At 39.1% G+C, this 17,248-nt stretch overlaps 1 protein-coding gene across 1 annotated transcript in view; it reads right to left on the minus strand.

Moving 5' to 3' along the window:
* Positions 1 to 17,248, minus strand: part of lrrfip1a (leucine rich repeat (in FLII) interacting protein 1a) — a 69,716-nt gene that overhangs the window by 1,122 nt on the left and 51,346 nt on the right. The window contains exons 5-16 of the mRNA XM_079563445.1: positions 16,271 to 16,297; positions 16,051 to 16,176; positions 14,180 to 14,251; positions 13,680 to 13,850; positions 12,949 to 13,041; positions 12,079 to 12,171; positions 11,590 to 11,682; positions 9,983 to 10,130; positions 2,879 to 2,928; positions 1,237 to 1,354; positions 1,075 to 1,154; positions 899 to 1,003 (exon numbers count right to left, since the gene is read on the minus strand). Coding sequence (XP_079419571.1) covers positions 899 to 1,003; positions 1,075 to 1,154; positions 1,237 to 1,354; positions 2,879 to 2,928; positions 9,983 to 10,130; positions 11,590 to 11,682; positions 12,079 to 12,171; positions 12,949 to 13,041; positions 13,680 to 13,850; positions 14,180 to 14,251; positions 16,051 to 16,176; positions 16,271 to 16,297 — 1,176 coding nt within the window. The remainder of the gene's footprint in view (positions 1 to 898; positions 1,004 to 1,074; positions 1,155 to 1,236; positions 1,355 to 2,878; positions 2,929 to 9,982; positions 10,131 to 11,589; positions 11,683 to 12,078; positions 12,172 to 12,948; positions 13,042 to 13,679; positions 13,851 to 14,179; positions 14,252 to 16,050; positions 16,177 to 16,270; positions 16,298 to 17,248) is intronic.

A 17,248-nucleotide genomic window follows, 5' to 3' on the forward strand; every position in this document is an offset into this window, starting at 1 on the left:
ATTCACTCACTCACTCCATGGTAAGCTACTGTTTTAGCCCCAGAAGTAGACTGACAGAACCGCTGCACCATCATTATTATTAAATTAATGGTGGAATAAAAAGCTTAAATGTCATTAACTCGGATTCAAACTAGATGTAGGAGCTATTTGTCAGTTTTTTGATTTAAAGCTAAAATGTCACTTTGTTTATTAGTTACACATAAGCATGTTTTCTTTTTTTTTTGTTATGTAGTTTTCAATATGCTAAGTTAAGTCTAATTTGCTTACTTTTTGTTTTATTTTACTTGGTTAGTGCGCACCTAGGGGATGTAGGGGAGTAGCGCACATTGTCCAACACGCACCTGGGTGGGCTAATGGTTTTTTACTTGTGTAGTGAGTATTTGTCAACAAAAAAAGGAAACTTAAACTGCGACATAAGAAAACTTCAAATAAACACTTAGACGCACCTGGGTGGGCTAATGGTTTTTTACCAGTCACGTCGGAGAGGCAGCAAGTAGGCCTTTGACATGAAATCTTGCTGTTTGCCGTACAAAGCTGGAAAATAACCCCCTATTTGAACCTTTAAGTTTGTTCGGACATTGTTCTCTTTTGAATGCTGCGTAAACCAAAAAACCCAGGGTGCGTCCAAGTGTTTATTTGAAGTTTTCTTATGTCGCAGTTTAAGTTTCCTTTTTTTGTTGACAAATACTCACTACACTGGGATTGAATCTAACTCTTTTCACCTTGTTCCTCAGTTTGATAGAATGTTAGATTAGTCCCACTTTAGCGGTAACCAAAGCTTCCCTAGGGCAGGCTGATAAAAGCGTGGTTTCTCCAACAACCACTAAACACACAAAAGCCATTCAACCCAGCACCAGGACACACAATGCAGTGCTGACGGCAGGTATATTTGCAGTACCTCTCTTTGCAGTTTGCGTTTTTCCGCCTTGAGCTCGTCTTCCACCTTCTCTGCGTTTTCTGCGGCAGATTTGTAGCGAGACACTTGACCTTCCAGTCTTGTAACCTGTAAAACCAAAACCACATTTTCATTTCAGATCTTTCATTTCAGTGATTGTAGTTCAGTTTAAGGCTTACGTTTTGTTCATGTGCAGTCGCTTCTTGCTCAGTCTTCACCAGTTTAAACTTTAGATCATTTATTTGTCGACTGTTGTCTCCTGAAAGGGAAACGCCACAGATTAGCTCCAAATACCAAGAAAATAATAGGTATTATCATGTAGATATGTTGTATGAAATTACTTTGCATTTCTATTGAAGCAGGATCATTGCCGTTTTCCACAATCTCTCCGTCGGGGCTCAAACTTTCTGTGCCGTTCCTCGGCGTCTTCTGTTCCAGTTGAGCTTTGAGCTTTTTCACCTTTTCAAAAAAGTAGACTTAATTAGCAACATGGACGTGATCATTACAAACTCAAGTACAACTCAAGTGTTTTCTCACGCCCAACATGCGCACTGTTTTGAGAGAGCCATTGTGCCAGCATGCCACAATAAGGGTGCAAGATTTTCACAAACCCTTATTGCAATTTTTTGGACAAATATTGTGATTTCTATTGCAATGTTTCTATTTGAAAATGCTAAATGATGCGTGAGGGAAGTCATGTTACTTTTAGTTTGAGTAGGAATATGTTGTTTTACAGTCTGCCTTAGAATACACAATTATCTTTCAAAAATATTTGTTTTTGGTGGATAGCGCACTCCACCTTACTTCGATATTCAGAGTACCTCTGGGGGACAGCCATGTGACTCAAATACGTACAGGATAGAATCACACAGCATTAAGGATGTAAGGACGCACAAGATCAGACAGGTACGTATGAACAGTATGAAAGAACTATGTGCCCTCAGTCACGCAAAAAGACCAAAGATGTTTTTAGCATTGGCCTCTCCCAGTATATACCTATAGCTCCAAATGGGGTGAAGTTAGAAGCGACCACGCTCCTCCATGGGCACACACAAAGACCGGACAGGTATGTATCAACTCGTCTAAGCTCAGGTGAGAACATATCTCAGTATGGAAAAACGGTGAGCTATTCCTTTTTTTTTTTTTTTTTTTTTTTTTTAACCTTTTTTTTTACAAAATGATTATGACTCACTCAGATAACCAAAATATGTTTCTTAGATTTTAACATCTGCATTTTTGTCCTGTCTCACTAAGATAACTTTATTTTAGATCACAGTGGTCTTTACAGGACCAATTGGACCAACAGGACTGTTTTGTCAGCAGTGAAAACCCCCCAAACAATATGATCCTGGAGTGTCCTAGAGACCACAGTAATGGGAAGTAAAGGCGCTGTGCTGACCACTCATACAGCCGCTGGGTCACTACAAGGTCAAATACGCACAAACATAAACCTTTTTTTTTTCACATAAAACGTTTAACATCTGCATTTTTTGCCAATGTGTCAGACTAAAGATTTTATTTACATCAATTCACTTTTTAAAGGGGCTAGATGCAAGTTAGCCATGTTATGCTCACTACTGCCACCTCAGGTCATATGTGTAACTGCACCTTCTATATTAAAGCCTGTGCATGACGGCAATTCAGACCCGAAGTAACACTGTTTTGAGTGACAGTGCAGGATTTTAGAGGCAGTTGTGAATAGGTTTGAGCTCATTCTACACATTAGGACATTGTTGGAACATGTAAGGGGAGGAAAATACACAATTTTAACATTTTTAAACTTCGTATAGTCCCTTTAATCAGTTTAAATTGATTTTAAATACATTTTGATGGATCGTTATGGATGGACCCTACATAGCATCTATCTAAACACAGAACAAAACAGGAAAAAAATCCTACAAAGTGAGATTAGGTTATTACAGGAGTCAGAACCTCAATTGCGATTCGATATTGATAAAACCTTGCAGCCCTAATAAGACTCACCTGCTCGATCATTTTCTCTCGCTCATCCACCAGTTTCCTCAGGCGAATTTCTACAAAGCAATAAAACAACACGTCAATAGCTGTTTTAGGATTAAAACTGGCTAATAAATGTTGAACTTGTAGAAAATGCGATTAGAAACGTTATTACCAGGGATGGTTTGAGGGATGGGATGAGGCAGGCACTGGGGTGACTGACGGTGGGGTGGAGTGCATGCAACAGGAGTCCATAGCTTTGGAGCGGGTTGTGAAGCTAATGTTAAACTTATGACGCATGCAAAAACTGTGGTGGAAAGGGAACATGCAGGCAACATATCTACCACACAGGGAAAGCTACACATTTAAACAAATCAGTTCACATTGAATTTCAAAGGACGTCTTAAGCGTGAAGACTTTATTTATTGCAGTTTGGAGGATGCCCCAGATGTAGGCTTAACATCTCAATAGAATACAGTATCTTTAATCGTAGTTAGTAGGTTTTTGGCCCTTTTCAGTCCTTCAGTTCAACTTGGCCATTTAACAAACTATCCACATAACCAGTGCAGAGGGACAGTCCAAGACTCGTACATATAAATAATAGAAAAAGGGATTAAGAAACACAATTACGGCAATATAGTCAAAGACTAGTTTCCAAACTAGGTCAACAAGTATGTAACATTTAGGCAGCTTTTTGGATTGTTTCAGCTAACTTAAATTAAACATTTATTGTGAGCAAATTGAATACACACATGACCTACACATACATGCTTTAACTAAAGAAAAGTGCAAACAATTTGTCCATTTAAAAACTAAAAACAAAGCTAAGCAGCAAAATGGCATGAGACAAATCGCAGTTGTAAAGTAAAATGTTGTCTAAAAGGTAACATTTCTTTCAAACAAGTGACAATGTTGGGGAAAATATACATTATTCCATAGACATTGTAAATTACAGTCTTCATATGTACCATGTCGGTTTATTACAAGAACTGTTGGCACAATGAAGAAGTACCGGTAGATAGATTTTGTACTTTGGTGCTATTGGTGTTGGGTCAACAAAAGGCAGCACCACAATAAGAGGCGAAGCTAGCGGTAAATATGATTCCCAAGTGGTCAAACATGGTCCAAAATATGTCCCAGAGATGTTGACTTTATTATCAAATGTTAGAGCTTTAATGATTTTCCATAATGGGAAGCAATGAATCACGTTGAAAATGTATGTACTATGTAGGACAAGGTGCACAATATTGGTATTTTTTGATAGATTTTGCAATTTAAAATCCAGATTCAGTTCTAGATTCTCGGAGAATGAATGAAGAGAGGCATTAACACTAGTGAGGAGACTGAAATACAAAATGCTGAACAAATACAATAACCCAGTGCATTTCAGAATGTGTCTTAAGTACAGGGTTAGCCAGCTTTGTTCACAATACATCCCTATGCAGACTACTTATTTAGCTGTTTTCTTTTTTTTTTTATTCTGTCAGACCAGTTGAGAATCACTGTTTGGAAGCCTTGAACATCGATCTGTATGGAAGACTTATCATTGAATTGATGCTTTTGTTACTTTGACATAGTAATTAAAACCATTACACTGTCCAAAACTAGCAGCGAATACAGCAATCATTATCCACGATTGAGCTAAGTCATCTTGCATTCATCTTTGCCCTTGCCTTTGCCCTTCTTACTGCTCCTCTTTGCCTCTTTCCCCGATCGAGCTGCTCCACTGTTGGGACTGGGGTCTTGGCTACTTTTTGCACTTGGCGAATCTTTACTGTGAACCTTTGGAGGGGATTGTTCATTCTCACTACTGCCCGGTAAAGTATCTTGAACAAGTTGCCTGTGCTCAGAAGACGCCCCGATTTGGTTTTGAGATGTTTCGGATTGTTCAGCTAAACTAGCCTCATCCAAGGACTCGCCGTCGTCATATTGAGCGGCACATTCTACGACTTTGTTCTCCTTATCGAGCTCCTCACAAGGATTATCAACATCTCGACTTTCCACTTGTGGCTTGTCACTCAAATCCTCTTTTAAATGATCTTCCTCTGCTAGCACTTCAACTCCTAGCTCAACTTCGTCCTCTGCAGGTTTGAACTCTGAACTTTGTGCAATGGCTGCCTCCAATTCCAAATCGTCAAAGTCAAAAGACAAACCCTCTCCTTCATCCTCTTCCTCACTGGCCAGCCCGACTGTGTTGCATTGATCATCTTCAGCTTCTATGCTATTTCCAGACAACTCAACATCAATACTGGAATCATTTGGAGCAGGATTGTGTGGTTCTACACCTCCATCTCCCAAATGTTTGCTGTCATTTTCTTGTACTTTCAAGTCGTCTTCTACTACTGAACCTTCAACTCCAATCTCAACTTTCGCCTCTGCAGGTGTAGCCTCAACTTCGGTGTCATCTTTCACAAGCTCAAGTTCATTTTGTGACCCAGTATCGAGAATGTCCTCCTCCTTGGTGCAATTTTCCATTTGTTTTTGGACATTTGTTTCACTATGGATTGACTGGTCTTCGGAATAGCCGTCATCTATCAAAACCTCAGCTCCAATCTCAACTAATGGTTTAGCCTCCTGATCCATGCTATGCACAACATCCTGGCAAGCACTGTGTCCATCACTTTCTGTCTTGACTCCTACCTCATCCAACTTCTCACGGCTCTTTTCTACTTCACAACTGTCTGCCTGGTCTTTTGACTTGTCTTCTGTCAACACCTCAATGTCACCTAATGGTTTACCCCTCTCCAGGTCATTTTCTATGTTTGGACTTATGATTTGTGGTTCACTCTTTATAGATTGGTCTTTTGAATTGTCATCTTCTACTACAACATCTATCCCAACCTCAGCTTGGCCCTCTTGACTATCTAAGACACCTCCTGCTTCCTTATTCCCAATGCTACAATTATCTAGCTCCTCAGCCACACTTTCTGAATCAGTTTGAGCTGCACTTTCTATGCCAGCATCAAGTACATCCAACTCTTTATTGCCATGTCCCCCATTCTGATCATCTGCTGACTGCTCTTTTGAGAGGTTATCTTGCACCAAAACATCAATGCCAACCTCAACAGCTTCAACTTCCTTATCGTCATTGCTGCATTCATTTGACTCTCCTACCACACTACTAGCCTCATCTTGCTCACTTTGACTTAATTTCGGTTCATTGTCATCTGTAATAGCCATAATTTCTGCATCTTTGTCTTCCTCAGTGAATTTTTTCTCACATTCACCAATGTCCTCTACAACAGTTGTATCAATTGCTCGTATCGTCTCGGTCTCATCGGCAATTGGCTCTGTAGTTGAACCCCTATTTTTTTTACTTTCAAGGTTCAAAATCGCACTTTCAGCCACAGAAGTTTCCTCAATGTCCAAAACCTTATTTTCAGAAATGTCACCTTCCCCGACCATTTCTGGCTCATTGCGGTCTAACAAACCCTCTTCTATGCACCTATCTTGGACATTGAGCTCTGAACTTCCCACTTGACTAATAGCATTACAAGCTTCTCCACTTTCAATACTGCAGTTGTCAAGGGTTTGTAGCACAACTTCATCAATTCTACCATCCTTTTCAGACATCGTTGCTATATCAGAGCTTGGTTTTCCGTCCTCAACAGCCTTTAGTACAATTACATTTTCAGTGTTGTCAGAAGCATCCATTTGATCAACATTGGTACCATTCCCATCAAGTACTTCCATGACAGATTCACTTTGAACTTCTTGTCCCCCATTGTCCAAAGATTGCCTATTATCGCTACTGGTCATGTCCGTACATTGGAACTCTTCAGTGTAAGTTGAACCAACTGCAGTCTCGTCACAAGCTGCATTGGCTTCAACAATAGCTACTGCTTCTTTTACTTCAACCTTCTCACTATTATCCATCAGACATTTTGTTTCTGAAGCGTTTTCACTCTTAGAAACAGGTTCGGCGCCCTCCACCATTTCTGGCTCATTGCGGTCTAACAAACTTTCTTCTATGCTATTATCTTGGACATTGAGCTCTGAACTTCCCACTTGACTAATAGTATTGCTTGTAGAGAAAGCCTCTCCACTTTCAATACTGCAATTGTCAAGGGTTTGTAGCACAACTTCATCAACGGTACCATCCTTTTCAGACATCGTTGCTAAAACAGAGCTTGGTTTTCCGTCCTCAACAGCATTTTCAACAGCCTTTAGTACAACCACATTTTCAGAAGCATTCATTTGATCAACGTTGGTACCATTCCCGTCACGTACTTCCATGACAGATTCACTTTGAACTTCTTGTCCCCCATTGTCCAAAGATTGCCTATTATCACTACTGGTCATGTCCGTACATTGCAACTCTTCAGTGCAAGTTGAACCAACTGCAGTCTCGTCACAAGCTGCATTGGCTTCAACAATAGCTACTGCTTCTTTTATTTCAACCTTCTCACTATTATCCATCAGACATTTTGTTTCTGAGGCGTTTTCACTCTTAGAAACAGGTTCTGGCTCATTGCGTTCTAACAAACTTTCTTCTTTGCCATTATCTTGGACATTGAGCTCTGAACTTCCCACTTGACTAATAGTATTACTTGTAGAGAAAGCCTCTCCACTTTCAATACTGCAATTGTCAAGGGTTTGTAGCACAACTTCATCAACGGTACCATCCTTTTCAGACATCGTTGCTATAACAGAGCTTGGTTTTCCGTCCTCAACAGCATTATCAACAGCCTTTAGTACAACCACATTTTCAGAGGCATCCATTCGATCAACGTTGGTACCATTCCCGTCACGTACTTCCATGACAGATTCACTTTGAACTTCTTGTCCCCCATTGTCCAAAGATTGCCTATTATCGCTACTGGTCATGTCCGTACATTGCAACTCTTCAGTGCAAGTTGAATCAATTGCAGTCTTGTCACTTGCTACTGCATCTTTTACTTCAACCTTCTCGCTATTATCCATCAGACATTTTGTTTCTGAATCATTTTCAATCTTAGAAACAGGTCCGCTGCCCTCCACCATTTGTCCGGAATCATCTTTTGAAGCGACAACTAAGTTTGTTTGCCCTTTTTTTGTAACATTGTGACTCTGGCTGTCGGTCAAAAGTCCATCCTTGGCGCCACCATCTCCAGTCCTAGAATCCTGTTCCGCAATTGCCTTTTCCTGATTTTGTTCATTTTTATCTTCTGAAGTCTTTCCTTTCTTTTTGCCTCGCTTCTTGCGCTTTTTCTTCTTGCCCCCGCCGGAAGTAGCTTGCGATTTTGACGAAACACCTTCACTGTCGCAATCTAGTGTCTCCAAATCTCCAACTTTAGATGAAGCCACTATAGGTTCATCAATCAAACCCTCTTCGGTTAATGCGCCTTCTTTTGCAGCATTGCCCGATTGCTCTGCACCAATTTTGATCTCTTGCGTGGAATCAACTTCCTTACAGCTACTGCCTTGCTCTTCCCAGTGATCTTGAGGTGTTTGACTTGCAATGTTTTCAATATCTTGTGTCGCTTTTAGTTCTTGGTGATCGACTTTCTGCGCAATTGGTTCAGGTTCAACAACATTTTTCTCTAAGATGGTTCCAGCATCAACTTGGTCTGCCCCCTCCGCACTAGAAATTGCATTCAAATGTTCATTTTTGGGTATTGGTTGGTCCTCAAACCCACATGTGTCAACTTTAGAGTCATTACTTTCACTACTCTTGTCTTCAAAGTGCCCTTTCTCATTGCCATCATGCATGTCTTGACTTTGCTCTGGGTTAGTCTCGTCTCTCTGGTCTTTTGATTCCTCTTCGGTGTTCCCTGATGGATGGTGAAGAAGGCAAATTATAAATGTGGATGAAAAGCTAAAGGCGAGATGTTTAAAATGCTGATTTTTGCAGAGGAAGCGGCAGAAGTCAGAGAGGCAGAGGTCACCCGGCTGATTCAGTGGCCAAGGAGAGAAAGAGGAAAATGTCCAGGAAGTCGGAATTTGTAAAGAAAAGAATGCCCCACCAACATGACGCACTCGATCACCAAAAGATCCAACATGTCAAAGGGAAAAAGCAGAAGCCGAAAAACAATGTTTTGTAAATGTGTTGCATGATTTAAAGGGGCTGGAAGCAAGCTCGCCATTTTATACTCACTACTGCCACCTCAGGCCACATGTGTAACTGCACCTTCTATATTAAGCTCGTGCATTACGGCAATTCGGGCCGAAGTGACATATTTTTGAGTGACCATACAGGATTTTAGAGGTAGTTGTGGTGAACAGGTCTGAGCTCATTCTACACATTAGGACATGGCTGGAACATGTAGGGGGAAGAAAATACTTAATTTTAACATTTTTAAACTCCTTATAGTCCCTTTAAGAATAATTACGATAACAGTCAGCCGCAGCAGCTCAGGACTGACACCTGAACACTACTGTGTTACATTGACAATAAAGTACTTACTTAATATTGCGATATCGGGGTTATTGCAGCATTTTACTAAACCATTTAAACTTGCTACTTAGCCCATTTGCTTTATTTTTCAGCAAATACTGTAAAAACGAAACTTAAAAAGTACTTAATCAGGACCAAAACAAGGATAAAACCATCTAAAGTAGGGCTAACCATAACTAAAATCCAGGGTTTATATAGGCAGAGGCAAGTCAAATTTATAATGCCTTTAATGCCCAAATACTATATTTTATACCACAAGAGCAGAAAAACATCAATTTAGCAAAAAAAAGGTGTTGAACATGAACTTGAACTTACAGTAAAAAAAAAAAATCCAATAAATTTAGATTTACTGCCAGATTGAATCCAATTTAATGACATGGCAATTGATTTAATTACCTTTAATGCTTTTTAATGCCCTGCGGAAACCCTGTAAATCTGTATGTGAGGTTACATACTATTTTTGATTTAACTTCAACAAAATATAGAAGACTTGAGAAAAGCCAAGAAAGGTTACAAAGCAGCTTTTTAAACCCCACCAAAGTAGCCTGCACCACAAATACCACTGCAGTGTATGAAAACCTACAAATACAAAAAAAGAAAATGCTTTTTTTTTTTACCATGCAAGCAGCGCGACAGGTGTTAAGGTGCTTTAAGTGCAAATTAGTCAAACCTGCAGCTTAAATCAGTCACTATAAGACAGGTCAGTCAGGTGCAGAGCCATGCAGTGAAGGGGACTGTGAAGCTGTATTTCTTACCGAGCATGTTGTTGTTTCCTTCTGTGGGTGAGATGGGCGTCTCCTGAGTGGACGGAGAGGCTGGATCCGCATTGGGCTCCTCACTGTTCACTGTATCCGTCAGCAATCCGTTTACGTTCAGGTCAAGACCCAGGACTATCCCGTGTTTCTGCATCAAGGGAGAGGACAAAAAGAGATGTTGGGGCTGACAAAAATGCACTGCTTCAGAATAGACTCGGGACAGTAGCCTCATGATTGGTCAGATTTATAGTGCTTTTAAAAAGTGGCGATAGCGTAAAATGCCAGGTGCTTCTTTCTGGTCAAACGATTGCAGTTTAATATTTGTGGTCATCCTGGGAATAGGTCATTCTCCCATGTCAGATATCGAGAAACACGGTCATGGGAGAATACATCCGTCAGACGTGTATTTGTAATATATAGATGCGAAACATCAAAAACACACTGTACAATTAAAACAGACAATACATGAAGGCTACCTAGTATTCAGATTTCCTTTCAGATTGTGTTGTCGCGCTGCAATAGTGTTTTTTTAATCCGTTGGTGCATCAGCTGCTTCAGACGATACTCAGGCGTCTTCAAGTCGTCTTTAATCATGCAAAATCGACTTGAGATTTTCACCATGTTATAATGTTGTTCCCTTGCCCAGTGTTGGGTAGTAGCTGAATACATGTATTTATAATAATCATTTTGAGTAACTGTATTCAGCTACAGCTACTCTTTCATTGGAGGGTATTCAGAGTACAGCTACATTCCTAAAATAAAAAGGAATACATTGCATTGCATCTTAATATTACAGTTTCATTTTCATAACAATAAGAGAAAGAAGATAAAAACAGCCTGCATTCCATTTTAGTGGTAAATAAGTTTGTTACAGGCGATGTAACAAGTGCAGATGCATGTTTTTCATCAAGCTTTTATGAATGATTATAATGTAAATCAACGTGAACGTATTCTCAGTATTCAGAATACAGTACTCTGATTGGACAAAGTAATGGAATACACTACAAAATACAAGGATTCAGTATTCTGTAACAATTTCAATGTATTCTGCCCAACACTGCCCTTGTCAAAAACATACCTGGAGTAGTATTTTACTCCATTCACGCAGGTTTGAGTAATCCTGTTTCATTTCGTTGTTTCTTCTTCTTCTGCTGCTGCTGAAGAGCCCAATCTGTATTTCCTAGATTTTGTTGCTCAATAGATTTAATCTGGAGGTGTTTGCATTTTCAAAGCCCATAAACCATCACTCCTGAACCCGATCTTCTCTCATATTAAAACGTCAAATATTTATGCTAAAGTGCCTCAAAACAAGTGAAGATTCTGCATGATGATGTCCATGATGTCCATTTTTTTTACTTCTAGAGGCAATTCTATCTATGTATTATGGGTCATAAATCTGGTTTAGACTTGTACTTTGTGTGAAAAGTTTGTGAATCACCGATCTAAGGAATTGAAAATGAATACAAGGTAGCCTTTTAACACATAAAGAAGCAATTATTTTACAGCAAAGCAAACTAAGCACTTGTTTAAATCGCTGGACACAGACAATTCCACAGCACGTGTTAATCTTAGCACGACACAACACAAAACACACACATATAAAATACCTTTAAAATATCTTTGAGCTTCACGGTCTCTTCTCTGAGCTCATCTCTCTCACTTCGAATCGCGTCTGTGTACTCTTTCTGTCTCTCTAAGGCCTGAACGGAGCCCGTGGAGCAGGCAGAAAAAGTGCAGCAAAGAAAAAGAAAGAAGTGAAATGGAGGAAATGCATGCAATATATGTGGGATGAATGGAAATATCGAGGGTAGAGCTAAAAAAGGCGACATTATGGTTACTTTATAGGAGCTCCAAAAACACACTTTATTATCATTAGCAGTCAAGCCATATCTACATATTGTAAAAGGTTATAAGTGGATGTACCGTTTACTCAATGCAAAAACTCTTATATTGTAATAGCTGTACAAAATTCATACTGTATAAATGCAACATAATCAAAAAATTGTTCAGAACTCCTAAGCTTTCAACTGAAGTACTATATCATCACAAAGGTTATTAAGATTCTCAGCCCTCGATATACAAATTTAAGCCCATACCGATATTTTCTTATCTTTCCAATCCACAGTTTCCTGCAAGTCTGAGATTTCTCTGTGAAAACCCTCCTCTTTTAGTCGCAGCTGACGGATTTCCTGAATGTTACAAAAAAGGATGAAGTTTGGGTAAACAGAGAGGAAACATTCATGCAGCTTAGGGAGTGGAGATTTTGGAAAGAGGTGAAGAAAGTTACTGTCATTTCAAAAGCAAGATGGAATAACAAACTTATGTAATGACAATTAAAAAACAGAAATTTTAATCAAGGTGTTTAGTTTTTTTGTGTGTTTACAGATATTTCAGTCAAAGAATAGAAAAAGAAGTTCTGTGTAAATGCATTTTCTGAAGACCTCTTTTACAATGAAGCCAACGACTTTAAGTTGCACTATGTAACTTTTTATGGGGAAAAAAAGACTTGATGTCTGCATGTACTAGACCTTTTAGTGACTCAGTGGCGTTATGGGTGCAGCATGGCACCTTTGCTTTCCCTCACAGTGGCCTTTATAACGCTCCAGAATCAATTGTTTTTGGTTTCTGGACAGTTTCTGGTACAAACCCCAAAAAACAATTGATCCTGGCGCGTCATAAAGGCCACTGTGAGGGAAAGTAAAGGTGCCATGCTGCACCCATAACGCCACTGAGTCATTAAAGGGTCAAATGCACGCAAATACCACCTCAAAAGTTGCATAGTGCACCTTTAAAGATCTATTGCTCAAAAAATAAAGGGAACACTTAAACAACGCAGTGTAACTTCAAGTGTTCCCTTTATTTTTTTGAGCAGTATATAACATGATTGAACTAAGGCTAAATAACATTCATTAATTTCCACTTTCACCATGATAAAAAAATAAAAACATTATTAAAAAGTGACTTACATTGAGCAGCTCCTCACTTTGCTTTAGAGTCTCTTTGAGTTCACTGAACTGGAACTGAAGCACCGTGTGGGCGTGTTTCTCCCTCTCAAAGTCCTGCAATCATAAAAATATAAATAAAATAATAGGACCAGGACTTTTTAGATTAATTCTGTAAGGTTTAATACGATAAAAAAAATATGAAGCCAAAAAAAAAACTATTTTACTTTAGAACTTGTTAGTATTATATTATTACTTATTCACAGTTAAAGGGGCTAGATGCAAGTTTGCCATTTTATACTCACTACTGCCACCTCAGGTCTTATGCGTAACTGCAACTTCTATATTAAGCTTGTGCATGACAGCACTCGCATTAACAACTTTTTGAGTGACAGTGCAGGATTTTAGAGGCAGTTGTGGTGAACAGGTCTGAGCTCATTCTACACATTAGGATATGGCTGGAAAAGGTAGGGGGAGGAAAATAAATTGTTTGTAATTGTATAAATTGTAAACTTGTTTAAAAAGATCACTCTCCAAAATAAACTGCTATTGTCTTTGTAGTGTTTGAAATGATCACACAGGCATCACGTCTCCACTTAGAGTAAGTTGAAATGTAGGAAAAGAAGCTTCTAAAATATACCTCTAAAAATGATGCTTAAATGCCATTACAAAAGCCATAATTAACTTGTCTAACCACTATTGAGATTTCATTGCTTGGTTATAACATTGTATATAGTCACAAACGTCGCCCTCACCTTGATCTTGTCCTCGCACTCCCTCCTGGACTCTGAGAGCTGCTCCTCCAGCTCCATGAGAGAGTCCTTCAGCGTGTCCACGTGGTACATCAGGTTGTTCTTCTCGTTGTCCAGCTGAGCGTTGGACACCATCGCTTTACGGTATTTCTCCTCCACCTCGACGAGTTTATCCTGGAGAGTGTGACGGGACGGACATTGAGAACACACAGGAGTATGCTTATGGTCACCAAGTTTTTCACCACTTATAAAACGTATTGTTAATATTACTGCAATCTGTCTACAAGATAATTGAAAGAAAAATCGACTTTTTTAAACTCTAACCGTACAAATGTGAGAGGTGGTTGGTAAAAGGTAGAAAGAAATCTTCACACATTTCAAGTGAGTAAATACACTTATTATCAAGATGATTATGCTTTATAAATGGAGCGTAAATAGAAGACAGTTGAAAGATGACATGCAAAAGCCACACTTCATTTTGCATGAAAGATGAGCAGAAATACCTTGGCTTCTTTCAGATTTTGGCTGTATTTGGATTCTACATCCTGGATCTGATCCTTCAGTTCATGGATCTCCTGCAGGGGGCAGTGCAGAGCAGCATACGCAGCAACAGCAGTGGCAGTGAGGCAAGCAGAGGAGTGGACAGCACAAGTAAAGCAAAAAATATTACAGTATGACAATATTGCATGGAGGAAGAATGAAAGAAAATGGTGTGAAAAGTATAGATTGCAAAATGGTGTTAGGGAAAGTTAGCATCTTACGATCAACAATTCACATTTTTTATTATTCTTTAGTGGCCAGTCCATGTTTTCAAATGATACTGATAATGGTATTTCACAATTTTAGCCAAACAAATCCTGGCATTGTCAAAATATATATAAATATCTTTTATATTAGCTTCTGCTATAAGCACTATGATACATACAGACTTATGGTACAGTTTGTCTATGTTTAAGTATCAGTCCCTATAAAATAAACCTAATAAATAAATATACGTATGCCTGGTATAATCGAATGTCTCTAGTTTGCCATGACCCAAATCTAAAAGCTTAAAAAAAAAAAAAAAAATGAAAACAGTGACGAAAATGAGGATGAAAACAAAAGAGCAACAAAAAAATAGAGAAAACACAATCTAAATGTGACAAAAATGTGGCAAAAACACAGAAAAAATATTAAAAAGCAACAAAAACAACCAAAATTTTTTACAAAAACGTGACGAAAATGCAATAAAAAAGCAACAAAAGAGCAACAAAAAACATGCCTGTTTTCAGTTCCATCCACGGCCTCGCACCTGCGTATTTCATTCATTTCCTCACCAGCCCAGCCGAGCCCTACGTTCTGCCCAACACCACCTGCCCGAGGTGCCCAGGTCACGTTACAATCAGTGGGGTGATCGTGCTTTTGCTGTGGCAGGTCCAAAACTCTGGAACTCGTTGTCGCTCGAGTTACAGTCACAGACCTGCCCCTGTTCAAAGCAAAACTAAAGACTCACCTGTTTAAAAGGGCATTTGGTGCATCGTTCTGTGGCACTTTGTTGTAAATGTGATAATGGCCTGTTTTTAAAGAGGGGGTATTATGCTTTTTTTCAATCACATAGCACCAGTCTATATCACACTACAATGATGACGAAACCTTCTGTTGGTCTGTAAATGCAGTAAATTAGAATAACTGCGGCTGGTGACGAAAGCTCAGAGGCGTCTCCAGGAGGTGGGGGTGTTCCTAGGAGGACTCAGGCAAACCTATCCCTAAAATGGCCGCCATCAGAGTTTTTACAGATTACTCAAAAATACGTGAATGTGCCAAGGCAACACTTCAGGCATGTTTTTAATGAGGGAATGACATAATAACATGATGTAAAGCTTGAAAAAGTCGATTTTGCATAATACCCCCCTTTAATGAAATTCTATGCCTTTTAAAATGTATTTTTTATACATTTTATACATCACTTTGGTCAACTTTGGTGATTGTAAAGCTTTAGAAATAAAACTTGATTGATCGAGTGACAAAAGAGTAGTGAAAAAAAGGGATAAAAAAAGCCTCAAAGATGTAACGAAAACGATGACAAAAAAGCAATGAAAAAGCAACAATAACGGACAAAAAGGAGACGAAAACACGACAAAAGCGCTTTAAAAAATCTGTTTTCGTAGGTCTCAGCTTTCAAATGAGGCCTTACACTGTTGCTCTCACATTAAGAAGCTTTTAGATTTGGGTAAAGCCGAAACTAAAGAAAATGCTAAAATGCTAATGCTAAAATTTTGAAACCAGTGTCTTTATTGGCATTGTATATAAAGTTGAAACAATGCAGCAAAGACATGCATGAATGGGTGAAATTGCTAGAATGTGATGCTAACGTCAATGCAGCTCGCAACATTACCTTGATTTCTCGTATGGATGCTTCAGCGTCTAAAGTCAGGGCCGTCTCTCCGCTGCCTCTCCGTGAGGACGTCCCGCCCAGAGACGTGAGGGTCGTGGATGTTAGCGCCGAGGCTGCCCGAGACCCCTGCAAGGAAATGATTGCAATTAGATCACTTTTCATCCAAAGTAGTTACGATATAAGCTTAGACTAGTGATATCAGATGTCGTCCAGTATTTACCTTTTCAAGATAGGTGCCATCCTCGACCTGTGAAAAGAAAAAGGTGCAAAAGTTATAAACAAATCAGCCAGATATATGGTTTTCGGAGCGAGGTCAAACTGGTACAATCCAAGCCATGTGAAAATGCGGATACTTGCCTTCAGATACCGGATTGTGGCGACACATGATCCCACACAGACTATTGTATTTTTCCTTCAAAGTGTTAAGTAGATCAAGACCAAGCAAACACATGGCAAAGTCCAAACCGAGATGAGATTAAGAAAGACATCAATAACAACAAAACCAGGCTTCAACACGAATCCAAACTCAAAACTGAAGTGGCATTTCATGTTAATAGTGGCGGACTCTGAACAAACATTCTATGGTTACGATCACTGGTCAGTTTGTGTAACTCTTAAGTTCATAGCACACATTTTAAACTCACCCAAGAGTATTTACACTCCATAGAATACTTAAATTAGAACTCCTAAATTGATCCAAAAGTCACACGCATTCATGTATAGTACAGGATTAGCCTTATACTATGTACAACTAAAGCATCTTATGTGCAATCTCTTGCTTTGTGTCATCTGCGTCACAAAGATCTTCACAAATTTCAAGGGGCAGCTAGGACTGTCCTTCAGGACCATTTTATACTCACTACTGCCACCTCAGGCCAAATGTGTAACTGCACCTTCAATATTAACCCCTTAACTCCCACCTGAACCGAGCACATTTTCTCCAGTTTGGCTTTACCCCAGTCCAAAAGCTTCTGGAAAAAAGCTGTGAAAATAGCAACAAAACTGAGACGAAAACAATGATGGAAATGTGACAAAAAAGTGAGAAAAAACATTGACGAAAAAGTGACGAAAAATTGATGAAAAAGTGGAAAAAATGTCACAAAAATGTCACAAGAAATTGACAAAAAATTGAAGAAAAAAATGAAAAAATGTGACAAAAAAACTGACAAAAATGTGATAAAATTTTGACAAAAAAATT

This window comes from Gobius niger, assembly GCF_951799975.1.
Source record: "Gobius niger genome assembly, chromosome: 9".
NCBI lineage: Eukaryota > Metazoa > Chordata > Actinopteri > Gobiiformes > Gobiidae > Gobius > Gobius niger.